The sequence below is a fragment of the Poecile atricapillus genome, chromosome 7 (assembly GCF_030490865.1).
Source record: "Poecile atricapillus isolate bPoeAtr1 chromosome 7, bPoeAtr1.hap1, whole genome shotgun sequence".
NCBI classification, from domain to species: Eukaryota; Metazoa; Chordata; class Aves; order Passeriformes; family Paridae; genus Poecile; species Poecile atricapillus.
Genome location: NC_081255.1, coordinates 32,378,235 through 32,402,001, shown reverse-complemented (window position 1 = coordinate 32,402,001; position 23,767 = coordinate 32,378,235). Strand labels below are relative to the sequence as shown.

Below are 23,767 nucleotides of genomic sequence, written 5' to 3'. Positions count from 1 at the left end.
ACAATTCTGTGGGGACACACAGGAACAGTCCCTGTCAGGTCAAACCCACGGATGGGCAGGAAATCCATCAATTCCCAAGTGGAATGCCGTGAGCTTCTTTTGCTTGGGCTGAAATGATGTCCTAACACAGATCCACAGAAAAGAGACTTTCTAAAACAACTTATGGAAGTTCCAGGGACTTGGAATTAAATGATTTTTAAGGTCCCTTCCAAGCCAGATCATTCTGTGATTCCAAGGAAAGCTCCGGTGGGAATACAAACTCCTTCTCTGTGTCCTGGTTTGGGACAGTTTAAAGGAGAACACTCTGGATTGAGCTGCCTCCCTTGAAGGGTTCAACCAATCCTTTTCCAGCAGGAAAGAATGGATACAAGCAGGTGGAAGTGAAAAAAGAACAGTTCACTATGAGCAGGGTGAGGTGCCAGGAAAGGCGGAGCAGGGATGAAGGGGAAGAATGCCGAAGGGATGGGAAGGGGGATGGTGTAACACAGTCCAATCCCTGCAATCCCTGCAATCCCTGCTCCCTCTCAGGGCTCTTCCCAGAGATTTTGGAAACACCATCCTCTCTTTGTCACTGCCCAGGGTATCCAGCACTGCATCCCCTGGCTGGCTCCGGCTTCCCGGGAAACGCTCAGAGGGAAAAGCAGCAGGAGAGGGGAGAGACTTTGGGAGGAGCTCAGGGAGCCCCTGATGGGGTGACAGGGACAGATCCCCCATCCCGAGTGTCCCAGGGACAGGGACAGATCCCCATCCCGAGTGTGACAGGGACAGGGACAGATCCTCCATCCCGAGTGTGACAGGGACAGGGAGAGGGACTGATCCTCCATCCCGAGTGTGACAGGGACAGATCCCCCATCCTGAGTGTGACAGGGACAGGGACAGATCCTCCATCCTGAGTGTGACAGGGACAGGGAGAGGGACAGATCCTCCATCCTGAGTGTGACAGGGACAGGGAGAGGGACAGATCCTCCATCCTGAGTGTGACAGGGACAGATCCCCCATCCTGAGTGTGACAGACACAGGGAGAGGGACAGATCCCCCATCCCGAGTGTGACAGGGACAGGGACAGGGACAGATCCCCCATCCCGAGTGTCCCAGGGACAGATCCCCATCCCGAGTGTGACAGGGACAGGAACAGGGACAGATCCCCCATCCTGAGTGCCTCAGGGACAGATCCCCCATCCTGAGTGTGACAGGGACAGGGACAGATCCCCCATCCCCAGTGCCCTGGGCACAGGGACACAGAGCCCTGCTCTGCCATTCCCCAGGATCATTCCCAAGGTTTAGGCAGGAATTACACCCGGATTAACGCGCTCACTGCAGGGGAACTCGGAGGATCCCTGGAGCCCGGGCCGCCCTGGCTGTTTCCAAGGGAATTGGGAATGCCTGAGGCAGCCTGAGGGAGTCTGGGAGAACGGGAATGTTTTATTATCCCTGCAGGGTCACTCCAGTTTGTTTGTCTGTGTTTTCCAGGCTGGATTTGTACAAGTGCTCAGCAGCCCACACAGATCTCTTTTATGCACTTCATTAAACATGAACTTGATCTGAAGCTTGGGCTCCACTCAAATTGTGACAAAGTTCAAATGGTTCTGGATGTCATTTTGCATAACCCCTCTCCTCTTTCAGGCTCACGCTGTCCTCTGCTCTCCCCACGTTCCTCTCTGATCATTCCCTTCAGATTAATTTGTGCCATCCGGGTTTGAACTGAGAGATAGCCCAAATATTCCTACAGCCTTTGGGAAACACCAGAGGACTAAAGAACCATCCCCAGGACATTCTCCCTGTTCCCAGAGAGGCAGGGATTCACACACTGCCCTCCCCAACCTGCTTAGGCTTGGCTTTGCTAAGCCTCGTGCTGGAATTAGCCCGTGTTTCACATCTTCCCACAGTCAGGGTGACAAACTTTGATCAAACAAATCTCTCACAGCTCGTGAGATACATTGGGAGAAAGGAAAAGAAAGCAGCAGCACGAGGCAGAGAGAGACCTGGGCACCAGTTCATCACCTGAGCTATTCCAGTCAAAGGCAATTATTATTCTTATTAAGTAGCAGCCCCCGCGGTGAAGCCTCATTAGGTTAATGGGCTTCTTGGGAGCCACCCTAATTAAATCCATTTCCCATCCAGGCACGTCCTGCTGAGGCAGAATGCACAATACTGATTAAAATGGGCCTGAAATGGCTCTTTCAGCCAGTGCAAAACCAGCAGAATGCAAGTCCCACACGGTATTCTGGTTTTAATATGCAGATTAGCACTTAACAATTCAATTAGTGCTCACCTGATCCAGCTCTGTTTGTATTTAGAATAATAAAGCCACAGAACAACGAGTACTATTTAAGGCAGCAGGGAGAGGTTTTGGCAATTAAAACCTTTGTCAGGAATTCTCCAGCCCAGCCAGCCTATCTCAGTTATTATCAAGCAAAGCTTGAAAATCAGAGAATTTGGCTCCAAAAGAGTCCTGGTAATCCAGATCAAAAGCCTGAGCCAGGCCTGAAATCTCAGAGCCCATCTACAGGGGGCTGGCACAAAAATCTTCAGGATCCCTTTTTTATGTTATTATATATTTTTATATTTATATATATTATATAAATTATATAATACATATATTATAATATATATTTTATATATTTTTTATATTTTTATTATGTATTTTTATTTGAAATAACAGCAGAATAGATACAGGACACGAAAAGTGGGGGGGGGAATCATGGAAAAGCCCTCAGAGATCAGCAAGTCCAACTCTTAAACCAGCAGTGCCTTCTTTAAAAAATAGAGGAGACATTGCCAGGTCCTTTAAAATGCATTTGAAGTTTGTGTTTACAGAATTGCCCCAGCTGCATTTTGGGTTTGCAAAATGACCAAAAAGGGAGATTCAGCTCTCATTTGATTCTGCTTTTCAGAGACCCAGGGGGAAGCGAATGGAAGACCTGAACAAATGGGTCCAAATTGTTTTACCTGCATGTAGAAATAACAATATTGATAACAGGCCAAAAAAAAAAAATATAAAAATACAGCTATTTGCATGGACATGCCAGAAATGCAGCAGGAAATGTTATGGAAATTCCAAGTTTCACACAAAATTTGATGCTGCCTACAAGTTGTCACAGTAACATTTACCTTTCCCCTCAGAAAAGAGATTCCTTTGATGTTCCTGCTCCACAGCCAGAACCAAATTAAATTTTTTCTGGTTATGGTTATGAACATTCCTGCAGTGAGACATGTTCTGAGTCTGCTCCAAAGTCTTTTTCAATTAATGGAAAGATGGGAATCGATGCCAAAATGGGATCTAAATTATGTTCTTACTGAAAGGGGGGATGAGGGGGAAGGCAGATACTCTGGGCTCCATCATGTGCATCTCAAACCCTCTCCCAATTTTTGGGCCCCTCACAAGGAGAAAGCCATGGAGGGGCTGGAGCGTGTCCAGGGAAGGGAAGGGAGCTGGGAAGGGGCTGGAGAATCCCTGAGGGAACTGGGAAGGGGCTGGAGAATCCCTGAAGGAGCTGGGAAGGGGCTGGAGAATCCCTGAGGGAGCTGGGAAGGGGCTGGAGAATCCCTGAGGGAGCTGGGAAGGGGCTGGAGAATCCCTGAGGGAACTGGGAAAGCTCAGCCTGGAGCAAAGGAGGCTCAGGGGGAATTTCTGGCTCTGCACAAGTCCCTGGCAGGAGGGGACAGCCGGGGGGATTTGGGATCTGCTCCCAGGAACAGGGACAGGAGGAGAGGGAATGACCCCAGGCTGGGCCAGGGGAGGTTTAGATTGGATATTTGGGAAAATTTCTTCACTGAAAGGGTTGTCCAGCCCTGGCACAACTGCCCAGGGCAGTGATGGAGTCTTAAAAGGGCCTCAAAAAGAGATTTAAAAGGTGTGTGGATGTGGCATTGGGGACATGGGGCAGTGGCGGCCTTGGCAGTGCCGAGGTTGGACTCGATGACCTCAGAGGGCTTTTCCAACCTCAACAATTCCATGTTTCTCTGATTTAATTTGGCTTAGGGAGTTGTATTGACTGAAACAACCTGGAAAGTCAGGACTATTCGAGCTGGCAGTGCACAGCCATTCCCCAGGAAATGATTTTCATGCCACCACTTTGTCACTGCAGCGGCAGCAAGATCTCCTCAGAGCGGGGCCAGCCAACCTTTCCTTCACCTCTGCTCCCGGGGCCTCACCAAAAACCCTTTTTGTGCACCAAACCCTTCCCCTTTCTGCCCCCAGCTCCAACCCAAAGCAGCTGAGGCGTTACCGCAGGCCGGGACATCGCAGAGCTCCGACTTGAAGTTCTCATCCAAGGTGAAGCACCACGGAGCGTCCTTCTGGTTGCCGGGGTTCCTGCAGTAGGAGTGGCCCCCGTTGAGCTCGGGGTACCTGGCGGCAGTGAAGGTGTGGGTGTGGGGGTACTGCGAGTTCCAGGGCTGGCACTGCCGCCCCGAGCGCGTCACGCTCACCGTGCCCCGGTAATCCACGCCCGTGCTGTTGTAGCACCTGTGATCTGCAAAGACAAGCAAAAGCAAAAGCCAAAGCTGCTCGTAATTTAGGAGTGTGAAGGGGGAAAGAGGGATGGGAGAGGTGGGAGCTCCTCCACAGACAGCTCAGCACTGGGAAATCGGTGGGGAAAGGGCCCAGGGTTCACTGGGTGATGGCCACAAGATATTCCCAAACACATTGGGAGAAAATCCCACAGAAGAACTTGAACTTCCAATGAAACTCCTCATTCCCAGCCCCAGGGAAGGCAGAGGTGCCCCAAAGGGATTCAGGTGACACAGACACCTGAGGTGTCCCAAAGGGATTCAGGGGACACAGACACCTGAGGTGCCCCAAAGGGATTCAGGTGACACAGACACCTGAGGTGCCCCAAAGGGATTCAGGTGACACAGACACCTGAGGTGTCCCAAAGGGATTCAGGTGACACAGACACCTGAGGTGTCCCAAAGGGATTCAGGTGACACAGACACCTGAGGTGCCCCAAAGGGATTCAGGTGACACAGACACCTGAGGTGCCAGCAGGGACACACAACCACATCCCTGTGCTCCTGCAGGGAGGCAGCTCTGCTGAAAATATTTCTGTTCTCTTGGTTCTTGAAGAGAAAAACTGAAACTTGAGCTGAAAAACCCCAACAGTGACTGCAGGCTCTGGAGCACTGCTGGAGGCAGCTCCTGTGGGGATGGGCTGTTGGCATCTCCCAGCATGGCCCAGTTTGGAACCTCAGGCTCCCAGTTTGGGCCTGCTTTGCATTCCCGTTCCTGGGAGGATTTAAAGCTTATGCTCCTGTAGTGAAAACAGCTTCTGCCAAGCGTTTTTAATATAAGATACACAAAAATAGGCAAAAACTATGATAAGAAATTGAATTGCAGCCATTATTTTCATCGGAAGGTGGACATTTTGTGGGAGCTGTGTTTGATATTTGACTGTTCAGATGTGGAAGGGCTGTGAACAGGCTGCAGCCCAGCCTGATCAAAAGCCAGAGCCTAAAATTAGGCTGGCTTAGGTAGGACAGCCCTAGAAATGCTCCTCCTGACAGGGATCCCTCCACTGCACTTGTGGTGCTGCCAGGGCACGTCAGGCTGAGGTGGGAGGAGGATGAAGGAGCAAGGTGCATGAAGCCACCCATATTCCTCAGCATCCAAATACTTACACTCCATAGTTTCCTATTGCTTAGCAAGGACCTGAAAATATCCTTCAGAATTCCTGAAAAAATCCTTGAGAATTCCTGAAAAAACCCTTGAGAATTCCTGAAAAAAATCCTTGAGAATTCCTGAAAAAAAACCCTTGAGAATTCCTGAAAAAAATCCTTCAGAATTCCTGAAAAAAATCCTTCAGAACACCTGAAAAAAATCCTTGAGAATTCCTGAAAAAATCCCTCAGAACTCCTGAAAAAAATCCTTGAGAATTCCTGAAAAAATCCCTCAGAACTCCTGAAAAAAATCCTTCACAATTCCTGAAAAAATCCTTGAGAATTCCTGAAAAAAATCCTTGAGAATTCATGAAAAAAATCCTTGAGAATTCCTGAAAAAAATCCTTGAGAATTCCTGAAAAAACCCTTGAGAATTCCTGAAAAAAATCCTTGAGAATTCATGAAAAAAATCCTTGAGAATTCCTGAAAAAATCCTTTAGAACTCCGGAAAAAAATCCTTCACAATTCCTAAAAAAAATCCTTCAGAACTCCGGAAAAAACCCTTCAGAATTCCTGAAAAAACCCTTCAGAATTCCTGAAAAAACCCTTCAGAATCCCTGAAAAAACCCTTCAGAATCCCTCCCCTTGCTGGACAAGGGAAATTCACCCGTGAGCCGCCAACGCCCAGCGCTGGCTCCGCGTGGGACGCACGAGCCCTTCCAGCCAATCCTGGCACAGCAACACCTTTTCCATGGAGAAAAATGAAGATATTTTCCACTTACTTTTATTGATGGGATCAGCCATGGGGATCCCGATGCGGATACAGTTGACAGCCTCGGGGCTGTCGGGCTGGGGCAGATCTTCACAGTTGGGCAACTTCAACCTCATCAGGATCATGGGGTTAGACCTGGCAAAAATGTACTCGGTCTGGCACAGGACGTTCTCCAGGATCTCACACTCGTCCCGGCACAGATCCCGAGGTTTGGGAGCGGAGGAGGTCTCGTCGCAGTAGGGGAAGGCGTAGTGGCACAGGGAGGGGATGGCAAACTGGGAGCATTTATCCGACAAATGGCTGGAGGTGCCGATCATGGTGAAGGCAGCTGGAAAAACACCAGGGTGTCACTTGGGAATTGTTGGAGGCACAGAGAGTGTGCCCTTGGCTCTGACACCCAAGAAAACACTGAATTTAAATGTTAAAGTTAGATAGAAAAGCTAAAAGTGTGTAAATGAAGGAGTTTTCTTAAGTCACTGGGTGAAAAAGTTAAAGTTTAGAATTTAGCTTAGAAAACAGAAGACAAGATGGAGAATTTAAGCTGTTGTCTCTTGTCCTTCTTCATCTTCTTCTTCATCTTCTAGAGGTTTTTGGGTAGTAGTGGGTGATTGGATAGAGAATGCCACAGTGCAGCACTCAGGTGTTGGGTCATGGGGTCATTAAGAAAAGTAATTAACCTGTCTATTGTTAATTGGGTGAAAATTGAAACTTTTTCTCTTTTTGGTTCTGCTGCACTTGTCACACCTGGATTTCCTGGTCCCCTCTGAGCTCCTCTGGGATCCTCCCTCACGGGTGGTTCCGTTTATCTCGGTTCTCTGGCTCAGAAGGAAACTCCAGAGCTCCTTGGGATTTTGTTTCTGGTGTTTATTGGGATGTTTGCACAAATCCTGGCAGGGCTCTCCAGACTTTCTGCTCAACTTCAATTCATCCTGCCCCTTGGGCTCTGATGGCACAAAATGGCCCCAAAACATGTGGCTGTTTTATCTTTATATCTATTTTTATCCAATTAACAATAGACAGGTGTATTGTTTTTATATATTAACAAATATACAAACTTTTATATAAATTTTTTATATAAAGTTTTCTATATCTACTTACATAACTAAAACTATGACTAACTCTAAACCAATCACTCCTTGTGCTCCTAAAATCTGCAGAACCATGGAGAAGAAGGAAGAAGGAAAGTTAAAACCACACCTTTTTTCCTCCATATATTAAACACTCTAAAATCTATATTTTTCACTTCAGTGACAAACTAAACATTCTATTATTTCTACTTAATTTTTTATATATCCTGGTTTACACAGGGATATTTAGAAGACTTTCTGTCAGTGACAAATATTAATGGATTAGACAAAAATTAATTGATTAATTAGACAAAAATTAATTGATTAATACCTTTTTGGAGAATAAGACAAACAGAGAAATGTCACTCCATTTCTAGATTCCTACAAAAATAAGTATAAAGATAAAAGAACTGTGAAATTTGAGGCTGTTTTGTGCCTTTTGAGCCAATTTCAGCCAGGTGATGATGGGACAAAGAAAGGTCTGGGGAAGACCTGCCAAGACTTTTGATAATATATTAATAAATAGGAGAAAAAAGAATCCAAGGAGCCTTTGGAGAATCCTTTCTGAAACAGAAGTGAGATAAGAGGAATTCTCTGTATCCCAATGGTTTTTCCTGTGCTGTTGCTTTCCCAGTAAAACCCTCCCTCCCCACTGCAGCTGTGCAGGAATTACAGCACTAATTACACTGGAAGTTATTAACGATGCTGATTTCACTGACAAGGAAAACACATCAGGTTTTCAACATGGGATTAATGCTAAGCTCGTTATCCAAGCCCCAAATGTAATTATTCCCTTAATTATTCCTTTTTGGTTTTTTTTTCCTTCCCAAATAACTTAGAATAATTTACAAATTCGTGTAATATTTGAAAAACCAACAGGTGAACCCCAAATTCCTGCGCCTTTGTGGAAGGTGATGACTTTCATATAATCCCAAGTAACTTTTCAAACTAAATGCTGGAAGATTATGAGCTGGTGGCTCCACATTGCCTTTCTTGGGGAAATGAAGCCTTTTTTTGCAATGCTGGCAGTGTTTGGAGACAAAGGGAAAAGAGAAATTTGGGATATTCTGACAGCAAGAAAAAAAAAAATCTGAATATAGACATGATTACCAGGGCTAGGATCAGACCAAGTTAATTTATATGAAAAATAGAGAATATCATGATATCCACGATATCTGTGAATTCAGCAACCCCATCAGCACATCCCACAAAATTAATGGCAGCTGGTTCTCCCCTAAATCCAAAGGAATAATACTATTTGCTGGATTATTTATGCAGCTTTTCCCGGCACCTAAATTATTCCAGCCACATTAAATCAACTAAAGCTGGTCCCACTTTGCTTTCAGAACCTGCTGGGGTAACAGCAGCACGGAGTCTCCTAAAAGCTGTAAACACACAGCCCCTTCTCCTTGAAAAAATCACTTTTTTAGATGTTTTGGGAGGAGCTGGAGGAGCAGAGACACCCAGACGAGCTCATGGCAAGAGGGAATAAAAACCAAAACAAAATACCATTGCTGTTTATAAAACTCCAGCAGCTTTTTGGGAGCAGCCAAGGTGTTTTTACCCACCTGTAATTTGATTTTCTATTTCCCCCTGCATGTGCAAGGACTCCATGTAGATGGTTCTGTTCCCGATGAAGCGGGCGCAGGCGATGCCCCTGTAAGGCTGGCAAAACCCATCCTCCTCATACTCATCCCTGAAAGCAGCCAGAAACACAAAATTGTGATTGCAAAACACTGCAAACAATCAGGGTTATTTCCTTCTGGTCAATAAAAGCTTTGTTTGTTTAAATAAACCTCCCCCCCCTTCATCTGCATGGTAAAAAATGACATTTCAGCTTAGCCAAAATACACATTAATGTTGTATGAAATGAGTGCTTTTAAGGCTCTGCTCAGAAATACACCCAGCCTTGATTAGAAGAGAAATATAAACTGCCTGGAAAAATAGGGTTGATGTTTATTTAAAGCAACCAACACATAGTTTTCTATTTTTGAACCAAGCTTGTGCTTAATATTGATAAAGCCAGCAGGAAGAGTCATGCAAACAGAATTTAAAGTGGATATAGAAAATCCAAATAGGATCCTGGAAATAGGAAATGTTTGCTCAGTCCTCTCTGAGCAGTGACATTCAGTGCTAAAACAGAACCAAAACTGAGACAGGAGCTCAACAGACACATTTCTTTCATTAGGTGCTTTCTTTTAGGCAATATAGGAGACATTTAATCCAGAAATTCAGTTTTATTTGCCAGTGCTCTTCAAACAAAGCAAAGAAAGGCAGACACTGGATATTTTGAATAATCAGCACTGAACAGGGAGTTTTAGTGGGGTTTTAGTGATCCCTGAAATCCCAACAAGAGCACAAATCAGCCCTTTCAATTCCCTCCTTTGAGGGAAATATTTGCACTGAGATTTTTGGGATGGATTTTTTGGACAGACACCTCGGCTCTTCTGGAGCTCCCAGAAAAAGGAGAAAGTTTGAAATCACAAAAATTTGCTGATATTTTATTCGTTATTCCTGCCTGGCCCAGCCAAGCTCCTCTCAAACTCAGATAAATGATTTGGGATATCCCCAGGGATGATGACAGGGACCAGGTTATTTCCTTTGTGTGAGGAATTCTCCCTCCCCCAGATACCCAAAGCCCAACAGTGGAACCACACCACTCCTCAATAAGGGAAAAATCAGACACTTTTTTTTTTAATCAACTCTTCCTTTAAGTTTAACAAAAACCACTTTCATCCCCTCCTGAAGACCTTGGCTGTGAGAGCTTGGAAATGCAAATTCCATGGGGATTTTTGAAGTGGGCTCTTCTTTGGGCTCCTCTAATGGGATTAGAGGGAAGAAACGCTGGGATCGCCTTCCAGGACATCCCAGACATCCAGGAAAAGTCAATCCCAGGGATTAAACGCTGTAATTTAGGAGTGTGAAGGGGGAAAGAGGGATGGGAGAGGTGGGAGCTCCTCCACAGACAGCTCAGCTCTGGGAAAATCAGTGGGGAAAGGGCTCAGGGTTCACTGGGTGATGGCCCCAAGATATTCCCAAACACATTGGGAGAAAATCCCACAGAAGAACTTGAACTTCCAATGAAACTCCTCATTCCCAGCCCCAGGGAAGGCAGAGGTGCCCCAAAGGGATTCAGGTGACACAGACACCTGAGGTGCCCCAAAGGGATTCAGGTGACACAGACACCTGAGGTGCCCCAAAGGGATTCAGGTGACACAGACACCTGAGGTGGCAGCTCTGCTGAAAATATTTCTGTTCTCTTGGTTCTTGAAGAGAAAAACTGAAACCTGAGTTAAAAACCCCAGCAGTGACTGCAGGCTCTGGAGTTGAGTTCATGTCATCATTAAATGCTCAGATAGGATATAATTAATTAGCCATTTTTAATGGAATTACAGCATCATTAAATCCTTAAGGCTGGAAAAAGCTGCTAAAATCGAGTCCAACCATTCCCAGCACTGCCAAGGTCACCACTGACCACATCCACAGGGATTTTAAATCCCTCCAGGAATGGGGACTCAGCACTGTCCACCCTTTCTGTAAAGCAAATTTCCAAAATATCCAACCTGAGCACACAGGCTGAGGCTGTTCCCTCTCCTCCTGTCCCTGTTCCTGGCAGCAGATCCCAAATCCTCCCCTCCCACCAGGGAGTTGTGAGCCAGAAAGCCCCTCCTGAGCCTCCTTTTCTCCAGGTTAAAATAATCCTGGGATTTCACTCAGGGATCATCCAAGGGAAGGATGCAGCAAGGATTGGCAGTGAACAGGAAATTTCCTGGCTGGAAATGCCCTGAGGAGCAGGACTTTGCAGATTATCTCAGGAGGGTAATATTAAAGAGGAAAGAAGAAGGGCCAGGATGCCACCAGCTCTGCCCTGGGGCTGGAATTCACACAGGGAAAACTGCAGCTCAGGAAGAGCAGGAACTATTTAGGATTGTTTTGGAAATCAGCTCCATAATGGGGCAGAAGGTTAAAACAAATGAAAGCAACAGGAGCATCAGGGTAGGACAGAGGGACCCTGAGACTCCCTGGTCCCCTGGACTCTGCTCTGGGGGTCCTGGAGACAAAAAAGGGGCTGGGAGGTTCCTCCATTGACCAGCAGCTCCCTGAGCCTCTGCTCCCCACAGCAGAGCAGCTCTGGGGAGCAGCCACAGCTCTCCCAAAGCCTTTCCCACGGAACAGATGCTGCAGAGGAGATCACCCTCTGCATCCCAGCAACTCCATCCAAACCAAATCCAGAGCCCCACACAAATCCCACAAAAACATCAACAGCTTAAACACATTCCCCACCTCCTGCTGCCCCCTGGCAGCGCTCTGGCTTTAAATCCAATATTTTCAGCTTTGGCTTTAAACACAGAGACCGGCTTTTGGCTTCAAACACAGCAATTGGTTCTTGGTTTTAAACACAGCTATTATCAGTTTTTGGCTTTAAACACAGCTATCAGTTTTTGGTTTTAAACACACCTACTGGTTTTTGGCTTTAAACACAGCTATCAGGTTTTGGCTTTAAACACAGCTATCAGTTTTTGGTTTTAAATACACCTATCAGTTTTTGGTTTTAAACACACCTATCTGGTTTTGGTTTTAAACACACCTATCAGTTTTTGGTTTTAAACACACCTATCAGTTTTTGGTTTTAAACACACCTATCTGGTTTTGGTTTTAAATACACCTATCTGGTTTTGGTTTTAAACACACCTATCTGTTTTGGTTTTCAATACACCTATCTGTTTTGGTTTTAAATACAGCTATTGTCAGTTTTTGGCTTCAAACTCAGCTCTCAGTTTCTTGGGATCAAGGCTGAACTCACATTCCTTTCCCACAGTCCGTGTTTGGCATCCCTCACCTGCTCTGTGGCAGGAATTGCTGCATCCCTGCTCGGATGTGGCTCAGCTTCTCCATCCTGATCCTGCACAAGGAAAGGTCCCTTTGGATGGAAATCAGGCCTGATCCAGCAATTAATGTGCTAACATTTACAGCCCAGCCAAAATCCTAATGATTAAGTCCTAAGGAACTGGAAGTCAGACCAAGCCTGGTTTCTGATGGTGGATGGACTTCAATCACTTGTGCAAATTCTGGCTGGAGCAGGAGGGCAGCAGGCAGCAGGTGGAAAACAGGGATGGCATCCTGCAGGAACAATCCCAGCCCAGGATTTGGGGTCTGGGAGCTGGGCCATAACTGATCCTCACACTGCCTGTGCCCCACAAAGCCCCTGTGAGCGTTGGGTGAAGGCTGCACAAGACAAAGCACTGGATTTTAATGACCAACACATGACCCAGCACTCTAGGGCTTTAGGATTTTTTTTCTTTTCAGGTTTGGTTTCCTCTCTGTTTTCTGTTTCACTCTGTCAATATTTCCAGCCTGGATGTTTATCTTGGAGCTTGCCCATTGCTTTTGGATCCCCCTGTGACAACACCTCTGGCTTGGGGTAATAAGAGCACCAAGGATTAATTTCCACCACGCTCGGGTGCCTCTGAGGATCTGATTGCTCAAAGCTCACAGAAAACCAAGGAAGAGCTTTGAAAGGTGTCCAGAGCCAAAATCTCTTTAGGATCCCCTCCCAGCCCATTCTCTGATTCCATCTCTGTCTCAGCTGCTCCTGGTGTGAGGCTCCAGTGAATCCAGAGGCTGATCCTCCTCCCAGTGCAGCTCCTGTCTGAAGCTGGGCAGAATTTCTGCCTCTGCAGCTTTTTGGGCATCCCTGTGCAAACCAGGCAGGGAAACATTAACAATCAGTCTGCAGCATTTCTTTTATTGCTTCACACCAAACCTGGAGGGGCTCTGTGCTACCACCTCCTCTGCAACTGGACACAAACACAAACCATCTCTGCCAGCTCCTCTGTCAAACTCCACTTCCCAACATCCTCAATTTTCTTTGCCAGCCTTTTTCCAAATTATAAGAAATCACCTAAATTTAAACAACATTTCCAGCAAATGCCAACAACAAATCCAGGAACTCAGTTCAGCAAAAGCTTTGTCTGAGTTCATTTTGAAGTATTTCATATATTGATAGAAAAACTGAACCAGTGAGATCATGTAGGATTTATTTTTACAATCCAATATATTAAAAATGCATATTCCAGAGATGCTGTAATTGTGTGGTCATTCCTACCACACCCCAGGGATTTCATTTAATTTAATTTCTCCTTCCTTCCTTCCTTCCTTCCTTCCTTCCTTCCTTCCTTCCTTCCTTCCTTCCTTCCTTCCTTCCTTCCTTCCTTCCTTCCTTCCTTCCTTCCTTCCTTCCTTCCTTCCTCCCTTCCTCCCTTCCTCCCTTCCTCCCTTCCTCCCTTCCTCCCTTCCTCCCTTCCTCCCTTCCCTCCTTCCCTCCTTCCCTCCTTCCCTCCTTCCTTCCCTCCCTATTTTATCTCTTCCCTTTTTATCTCCAGAAGGATTTGAATCAGTACCCTGCAAGAAAGACCCATAACTACAGGACTAATTTGGAAATCTTGAGCAAAAACAGCCAAAGGAGAGAACAGCACAAGGCAAGACAAAGTCCCAAATGCTCTGAGTGTCCCCAAAACCAGCATGAATTAAGGTGTAAATGCAGAAAACGTTGATTTATGAGAATTAACCCATCTGAAGAGCAAAAGCAAATAAATGTTGAATTATCTCCCAGTTCTACCAACTGGAGATGGAAAAGTTTTGCCTCTGGGTGAAGACTGCAGACATTTTTTTTTTTCACTGACAAAGTGAAAGACATTTTTTCTTGCCATTAATTACAACTTGTATCAAGAAATAATTTTAATGGTTATGTACACCCAGTGCCCTCCCTCTGTATAAATTATTTGTACATTGTTAAATAAATTAAGATTTTGTTCTCTCCTCGTGTTCCAGCTTCACACAGGATGAAATGAAAGGGTTTTGACTTGGCAGATCTCCCTTAAAGCAAACACATGAATCAAATTCTCTCATATTTTCCAAAGCTTGGAAAATGGGAACACCTTGGCTCTGTTTCATGATAATATTTCAGCAAATTCCTGCATTTCACTTTGCAGAAAGAAGAGAACTGCCCAGACTTCCACGTCATTGTGTGATTTAGGGAAAAGTTCTGGGGAATAAAAGCTGTTGCTGTTTGACTCCCCTATAAAGCCAGGGTTGAAATGGGAAAGCAGAGGCAGAAAGTAAAAAATTCATTCTGCTGTGCTTTGACATCATTATAGAGTACCAGAATACCTCTGAATACTAATACTAATAATTAATAAAAATAAAATAATAAAAAGTAATTAAAATATAATAAAATATAGTAATTAATAATAAAAATGAGAATAAAAATTAATAAAATATAATTAAAATATAAGAATAAAATATAATAAAAGTACAGTAATAAAATATAATAATAAGAGATAATAATAAAATATAATAATAAGAGATAATAATAAAATATAATAATAAGATATAATAAGATAAATTAATACTAATAATAATAGTAATAATAAGATATAATAAAATATAATAAGAAATATAATAATAATAATAATAATAATAATAATAATAATAATAATAATAATAATAATAATAATAATACAGCCTGAGATAGTGGAAGGTGTCCCTGCTTGGGTTGGAATTAGATGATCTTTAATATCCTCCTCAACTCAAACCATTCTAGGACTCATAAAAATTAAAAAAATTACAAAATTAAAATTAAAGAATACCAATAATTAACTAAGATCTGCCTAAGGAATTGCTTTCCTTAGTTGTTACCTCACTATTCAGAGTGATTGTCACTTTGAATGATGCCTCCAATCCAGGTATGGGTAAATAATCCAAAATTCCTCTGGGTTTGGGATGCTGGCTGAATGGATTTGTGACCAGGGAGCCCAGGGCACACCAGGGCCACAAATGAGAGCTAAATATTGATCAAAAATCAATTAATCAGCCCTGAGATTCAGCTCAGAGAGGGTTTTCACCTGAAATATCCCTTTGCTAACACAGCTCCTGCCCAGCCCAAGGGCATTCCCTGCAGGCCAGGGCAGCTCAGCAGCTGCAGCTGCTTTGGGAACAACCTTGGGAGGAGGGTTTGGATCTTTCCTGGCAGATTCCTGCCATCATTTTTGGGTTAAAATCATATTCTGGGAGTTCTGGGAATGGCAGCAAAGCCCTGGTGCTCGTGCTTTGTTTATTTGAAGGTTTGGAAGCTCGGCTCGTCCAAGTTTGGAAACGCAGAGGGGGAAAAAGAGGTGAAATGTTTTAGAAGAGCAGTCAAGAGGGATAAAATTCCACGAGCTGAATTTTGTCTCCTCTCTCAAAGGAGAAAAACCCCCAGAAAAATCCCCTCCCTCCTGCTGGATTCCCTTGGGAGGTCTCAGCCACCCTTCTCCTCTCATCCCCTCGAGCTCCAGGGAAGGAGCTGGGCATGGAAGGATTGGCAGCTCCACCCCAAAAATCTGCGGCTGCTCTGCCCTGAGTGATCCCAGACCCCGTGGCTGAAGGTCTGAGGAGCCTTGGGAAGGGATGGAAGGGGCTGGAGCCCATCCCATCCTCATCCTCTGCTGGGAACTGGGCACCAAGGCAAAGGGAAGAGACTGCCTTGAAGAGCTTGGCCATATCCTTCAATTTTTTTATCCAAATCCCTCCTAGCTGGGTGGGAATATTCAGAATTTAAGGCTTGATTATGCACATTTTAGTTAGACTTGAGAAGGTTGCCCAGCCCTAAATTCTGAAAAAATCCAGATTTTGAAAAATCCAGACTCTGAAAAATCCAGATTCTGAAGAATTCAGATTCTGATGTTTTAGAAAGCAACATCCCAACCCTTCCTGGGTATCAGGACACCGCAAATACAGCTTTGAACTCTTCCAAACTGATAGAAAAACCTGGAATATTGAACCTCAAAAATGAGTTTCTTCCTATTTTATCTCTCCTTAACTCTTTCCTGCTTTCCCTCCTTTTCTGAAGCTGCAGTTTTATTTCTGCTCCTCCCTCCCCTCTCCTTCCTCCTAACATTTAATTTGTCTTCTGTGCCTCAAAAAGTTCTTTCTTCTGGTGACCTAATATTTTAACCTTAAGCATGATGAGAAACAGACTCCACAAACCTGACACTTGAATTAAAAGTGAAACACATGCCTCAGCACAAGTTAATTAAAAATAATAATACCTATAATGTTAGCTTGCTTAAATTATTATTTGACCAGAAATTTGCACCCGTCGATAAATGGAGCCCGCAATTGCTACAAAAATAACATCAAGCTCTGAATTCCCAAAATGAGCTGGTTTATTTCTCTTTTTATTTCATAAACAAAAAGATCTCCCTGATAGGAGGGAGGTGCCAGGCTCTGCTCCCAGGAGAGGAAACAAAGTTGTGCAAGGAGAGGTTTAGGGTGGATATTGGGAATTTTTTTTCGTGGAATTGGAGCAGGGCAGTGGTGGAGTCCCCATGCCTGGAGGGATTTAAAATCCCTGGGGGTGCTTGGGATCTCTGAGGGCTTTTCCAAGCTAAACAATTCCATGGTTTTGTGAAATTCCAGAGTTCTTTAGGAAAATGCAGCGGATTTTCCTCAAGAACCTTCCAAGGAGTTGGGTGGAACACGGAGCCGTCCTCAGCAGTCTGGGATTGTTGGGTTTAGGAGCATCACCAACTAAATCCAACCCCATTTAAAGCATCAATTACTTGCTCAAGCCTCACAACTGATGAAAACATTGGGAATTCACACAAAAACTGCAGGTCCATCATAAATCCAGCCCCTGCCACACAAATTCCTCAGTTGGGAACTGCCAGAGCTTTAAAGGGCATCTCCACCAGCATCAAAGTGGGAATGGGAAAAGATCCTTTTGGAGATAAAAAACTCCTTCTTAAGACAATAAACAGCAAAAATTGGCTCCAGTGGGGATGAAGAGCTGTCCCTCTGTGCCCTCATGGAAATGGGATAAGGCACAGAGAAAGAATTTGTTTGTTTTCCTTAAAAACATTTTCCCTCTCTCCACAGACCTGAGTGAAAAAACCACGCTCCAGGAACCACCCTGCCACCAAAACACTCGTATTTCATCAGGTAGGGCTGGAATATTTCGAATTTAGAGCACAATTATTCACGTTTTGGTTAGCTTTGAGAAGGATGCCCGCTGTTATATTCTGAAAATCCTGCTTTGAGGAAAAAAATTGTGAAAAAATGTCACGTGTGGTGACAGAGCTGGGGGCAGTTCCCAGGAGTTTATGGAAAAGAGACCTCTCAGGGTCAGGCAGAGTGGAGAGCTGGGGTGTAAAGGAGGAGTGGTTGGACATTTAGGATCCTGAAGGGGCATCTGAGCCTGTGCATGAGCATGTTCAGAAGTTAAAGACAGATAAAATCAACATGACACATTTTTATCCCTAAAGATGTGCCCCAGTTAATTGAAAATCCCCAGAAAAATTGAAGTTAATTGAAAATCCCAGAGCCAGACTTGAGAAATTCTACAGCAGTGGGGACTGCAATGGGCCCTTCTCCCTTTTAAACCTTGCAAATCTCTAAACTCTGAACCTTGAAAGGGCTTAGAAAATGTTCTTGGTGCTAATTACTGGGCAGAATCTGTGGCAAAAGAATGTGTCCATTCATCTGGAGTGAGATCAGAACGGAGAGAAAATGGATTTGTTGAAAGTAAATTCATCGAGACAAGAAATTTGGCTGGAGAGCTGGGTAACATTTGTGATTCATTTTTGCTGAGCACTGATCTTGGCTGGCTCAGGCATCAATAACAGCATCCAAATAGCAGCTCAAGATGATAAGTGCTTTCCTTCCTCACCCAGGTAACCACACATGTTTTGCTGTTAACAAGATCAATAAACTTGACACACTCAGAAATGGATGATTAACTCCTTTTACAGTATTTGAGGTGGCCTGGGGTTATTGCTTTGAGCAGCCAGAGCTGCAATTTCAGGAATGGTTTTAATTATCAGGATAAATAATGTAACACCTCATAATCTTCTCCTTTGTGCTGCAGGAATCTGTGATGGAGCTGCACGGACTGGGAGGGAGCAGTAACTACACACAGGCTGGCTGAGCAGTGATGTTATCCTTGTAGGAAAAGTCATTCCCAAGGTTTTTACACCCTGCTGAAGTCATGAAAGCCCCTTGGGTCATTACAGATTTATTCCCACTTTTAATGTCCTTACTGGGCTGAATAAACACTTGCCCCAACGCTGCTTCTCCTGCAGGCTGCAGAAGCCTGGAGTAAAATGTGAAGTTGAGCTTGGGATGAGCTCAAATTGAAAAAGAATGGGATTAGATGGGATATTGGGGGAGGAATTGTTCTCTGGGAGGGTGAGGAGCCCCTGAATCAGATCCCCAGAGCAGCTGGGGCTGCCCCTGGATCCCTGGCAGGATCTGGGATCCCTGGAGCAGCCTGGGGTAGGGGAATGGTCCCTGCCATGGGATGAGCTTTAAGGTCCCTTCCAAACCAAAGCATCCCAAGGTGAGGGAGGGACAGAAGCTCTGCAGCTGCCCAGCTCCCAACTGGGACAGAAATTCTGTCTCTGCATCCTGGGACATCTCAGCAGCAAAAAGGCTCAGCTCTGAGTGTCTGGAGGGGAGGAGAATCCCCAGGTGCCCATGGAAAGAAAGGATTTACAAACAGACAGGGATGACTTTTCATGTGGCTGAAAGAACACCAAGGACAGGAAATAAATCCATCCCACAGAGCCTCAGACACTGCCTCTCCCCCTGTGCTTGCAAGGCTGTAATTATTATTATTGTTATTGTTATTGTTATTATTATTATTTATTTTATTTTATTTTATTTTATTTTATTTTATTTTATTTTATTTTATTTTATTTTATTTTATTTTATTTTATTTTATTTTAATGTATTTTATTTTATTTTATTTTAATTTAATTTTATTTTATTTTATTTTTTTTTATTTTATTTCATTTCATTTCATTTTATTTCATTTTATTTTATTTTATTTTATTTTATTTTATTTTATTTTATTTTATTTTATTTTATTTTATTTTATTTTATTTTATTTTATTTTATTTTATTTTATTTTATTTTATTTTATTTCATTTCATTTCATTTTATTTCATTTCATTTAATTTCATTTCATTTCATTTCATTTCATTTTATTTTGTTTATTATTAATATTAATATTCCTATTTTTTCTTCTCCTCAATAATTCCTACCACAAGCAACTGTAGCTTTCAGTACTTCAATGTTTGAAATGTTTCATCTTAATTCATTTTCCAGCCCAGTGGTGGCGAGTTAAACCAAAAATCTGCTTGAAGCTGAGCCCAGAGCTGATCTTTGGATCTTCTGAACCTCCAGTGTTCCTCCTCTCCTTGGTTCCCCAAAAAAGAGCAGAGGAGGATTTGTTTAAGGAATATCAGCAATTAAAATCAGGAATATCAGGATTAAAAGAACAAAATGAGACAAAGTTTTGCCCACTGAGATTTTACTGTGACCACACAAAGGCATTTAAATAGGATTTCCTTATGGCACAGGGGAACCTTGGAGATGAGCTCAGATATTATAAATGAGCTCTGAAATGTCTGAGATTTTGTTCCACCCAGCCACTCCCAAAGCCCAGGAAAGTTCCAGAGCCACCAGATGCTGCAGGGTTTGAAGGAACACAAGGACTTTGAAACCCTCTTGTTCCACGTGAGAAATGTTCCATTTTCTCTTTCAGAAAATCAGAATTAAGCCACAATTCCATTTGTCAGTTTTCTGACTCAGTCACACTCAGCCAGACACCATTTTACACCAGCTTATAGAATTATTTCCCTTTTTCCCTCCTCCACCTACAGCCCTTTCCACCCTTCCCCAGATATTTATTTATTTATATGATATTTATCATTTTTTTACTTCCCCAGGAGTAAAACATTGGGCAATAGAGGCAGGGAGAACCAGAAAAATTCAAATTATGTGTTCTCCTGCAGCACTGAATCCTTGGAATTCTCTCTGGAGAATTCTATGGACTCTGAACCCACCAAAGGCTGGTGGGGAGGGAAATCAAGCACCTTGCTTTCAAATAATTCAACTTTTTGTTGTATTTTAATTTTTAACTGCCTAAGGTTGACCAGCAAACCCCCAAAACAGAAAGGAATGGTCCCAAAGCCTGGGCCTGAGGTTTATTTTTCATTGTAAAATACAATTCTTGTCCCCAAAATAACATTTCCCACCTCTGTTTTAGCAACTCTGCAGGGAAAGGCCCCTGAGGAAGGAACTGGGTTGGATTTACACACAAATAAAACAAGATCAGTAATTACAGATCAGTAATTTCCCTTTCTTTCAAGCACAACAAAAATCAGGTTTAATCTCCCATGAATTAAAGACTCCCTAAAACATCAGGTTTTATTTGTCCTCTTTGAGGACACAACACACATTTAGGCCAAGTCCTTCCAAAGCCAGGCTCAGCTGAGCCAGGCCTGAATCCTGAGCCAGGCCAGGATGGCTGAAATCCATTGTCACTGGAATATTTCAGATCTTTCCTTCAGGCTCAAAGAAATCCCACTAAACCACTTAAAATGTTCTTTGATTAGAGCTAAATGAGATTTTTTTTTTTTTTATTAAAACCCTCTTAAAGAGCAAATGCTGCCTCCTGAACACTGGAATGATTCACAAAAACCCAGTGGTTTGGCCCAAAATGCTGCTGCAAGTTTTTAGCAGCTCCACGAGGGATTTTGGGGTTGGATTCAAAAGAGCTGTTACCTGGAATGAGCACATGAAATATGGGAAAATCAGATTATACCTCTGCTCTGAAGCACTGCCAGCATCTCCCTCCTCTCTGCTGGGTTAGGATGATAAAAAAATGATATTTATTATTTTTTACAACAGTTGAAGAATATCTCCATGAATACAAAGGCCTGGAAGAAATGATTAGCAGAAGTAATGCAAATTTCCAGCATTTCCTGATTTATTTTTTGCCTTTTTGTTGTCAAAAATTTCAGAATGATCCTTACTTTGCTCCTTTTTAAATAAATCAGGAAAACAGGCACGGGGTCTGTAACTCAGGGTTAAATTATATCATCACAGGATTTCTTTAGTGTTGTGAAAAGACTGAGAACTGAGATATTCAATTAAAGAAAGGAAAATTTATCCTATATCTGTACTTTACTTATCAGTCCCCTTGGAATCATAGATTTATAAAAGTTGGGAAAAATCATTGAGTCCAATGAATAACCAGGGCCCTGTGAGGGATTTGAGAATTTCCTGGATCCAGGGTTAAAAAAGGCAATAAGTTCTTGATCTATATATATAAATATGAATATAAATAAAGTCATTGATCCATAAATAAAGGCAATAAAGATAGAATGACAGCATAAATGCCTCTTTCAGTGTTATCCTCACTCTCAACTCCCTCAGCCTCCAGGATTTGGCCACAAATCCCAAAATGTCAGCCCAGGGAATGCTGAGTGTGCAACAGGCTGGGAGAAAATCTGATGGAAATACGATCCCAAATTGTAAATTTACAAAATTTAAATTTAAAATTTCAATTTAAAATCTACAAAACAAATCCCAAACTCCTCAAATCCTGACTGGAGCATCCCAAAAGGGTCAATTCCACCCCAAATATTTATTCCCATCTGTGGCTGCTGTGGGTGATCCTGCACAGGAGGAAAACCAAATTCTTCAATTGAACATTTCCTTTGTGCTCCCCTTGCCCAAGTGAATGAACTTCACTCCCTTTTCCATTCCCTGCTTAAAAAAAAATATTGAGAGCTTTGGAATGAATTTGTTTTCAGATAATTCAGCTCTGTCTCCACGCTGGGCTGGGCCAGGGGGGGTTTCTGTTTGTCCTGCCTGCAGATAAGGGAGCACTTTAGCTGAAATCTGCAGAAATAGCTACCAGATACCCTTTTAAAAGCCAAAAGCACTTTCTGAGGTCAACCTTTCACCAAACTCCAGGCCAATTTCTTTTCTGTATTTTACCACAGCATAATAAAATAAAGTTTAAGCCACTGCAAGGAGAAGAACTCAGCTTTTTGCAGCGCTGCTCACCTGAAAACCAGCAGGTGATGCAGGGACCCAGCAGATGGGAACAGCTGGAAATTGGGAAGGAATTCCTGGCTGGGAGGGTGGGAAAGGGCTGGGATGGAATTCCCAGAGCAGCTGGGGCTGTCCCTGGATCCCTGGCAGTGCCCAAGGCCAGGCTGGATGGGTTTGGAGCAGCCTGGGACAGTGGGAGCTGTCCCTGGATGGGACTGAAGGTCCCTCCCAACCCAAACCATTGAGATTCCATGATTCTCCTCGTCCTTTTTGCTGTTTTGGGTATCCTGCAGTGAGTTCTGAATTGCAATCACATTCATTTTTCTATCAGGAAAACACAAATTACTCCTGACTGTAATAATAAATAAATAATTGTATCAATTTGGCGTCACATCAAGGCATAAAATGAACCCCTGGATGTGAAGACACTTGGAATTTTTAGTTTGCATATTTTAATGGGACTTATTTTCCACCTTCCCATGGCAGGATGATGGCACTGGATGAACTTTAATGTCCTTCCCACCCCACCCTGCCATTCCATTCTCTTTTCTGTTTCACTCCTGCGAGTTTGGGCTGATCCCCCCAGACCAGGTGCCCAGTGACCCTTCAGCTGCACCAGCTCCAGCTCAGACCCCTCAAAAACACCTTAAATCTCATTTTGGCTCAGCTTCCCACAAGTCTGGGAGATAAGGGGAGGTAAGGAGGCAAAGCAGCCTGGCTTTTATTCCCAGATAAGGTGTATATTTAGCTACCTAAGTACCCCAAGGTCGATAAAACACCCTGGAATGGGCTCTGGAGCCAATTCACTTCAAAACAAAACACAACTGTGCCTTCCTAAATTCTCTATCACATTTACCCAAAGGTTTTCAGTTGGTTTTGCTGGCTTGGGAAAATCCAAGAGCGTGATTCCCAAAAACCTGAGCCCTCACAGACCCCCCCATGGTCCCCAGTGGCAGAGCAGAAGGATCCAGGGAAAAGTTGGGACAGAGAGAGGAGTGTGCAGCACATCAAAGAGCCCGTGGAGAGAACAAGGCCATGGGAACATTCCCATTCCAGGTTATCCCAGATAACCTTCCTGAGCCCCTGGCAAACTGAGGGAGGATTATTTTCCCTGGGATGAAGTCATGCAGCAGGATGTAACGTGGTTTGTGTCAGCAGCAGCCACTCAGGCTCCAACCCTGCACCACGTGGGGCTTTTTTTCCCCCCCAAAAAAATCTATTTATATTGGCCTCTGCATGGAATATCCCACTTCAGCCTTGTGTCTCACATCCCACAGGCTGTAGGAACGAGCTGCTGCACCAGCACACAGTGGGACTGTAAAAAATCCCACACCAAAACACCTGGGAATTGTGTCCAGTCCTCATTCAACATTTCCATCACTGAGCAGCAGGAGGGAGTTTCTGTGCCAGCCACAAAATGTGGGACAGGCTGGAATTCCAAGAT

General features: G+C 43.8%; 1 protein-coding gene across 1 annotated transcript in view; it reads right to left on the bottom strand.

Moving 5' to 3' along the window:
• ROR1 (receptor tyrosine kinase like orphan receptor 1) overlaps positions 1 to 23,767 on the bottom strand; it is a 146,077-nt gene that overhangs the window by 6,081 nt on the left and 116,229 nt on the right. Inside the window, exons 5-7 of the mRNA XM_058843074.1 lie at positions 9,006 to 9,133; positions 6,381 to 6,698; positions 4,230 to 4,475 (exon numbers count right to left, since the gene is read on the bottom strand). Coding sequence (XP_058699057.1) covers positions 4,230 to 4,475; positions 6,381 to 6,698; positions 9,006 to 9,133 — 692 coding nt within the window. The remainder of the gene's footprint in view (positions 1 to 4,229; positions 4,476 to 6,380; positions 6,699 to 9,005; positions 9,134 to 23,767) is intronic.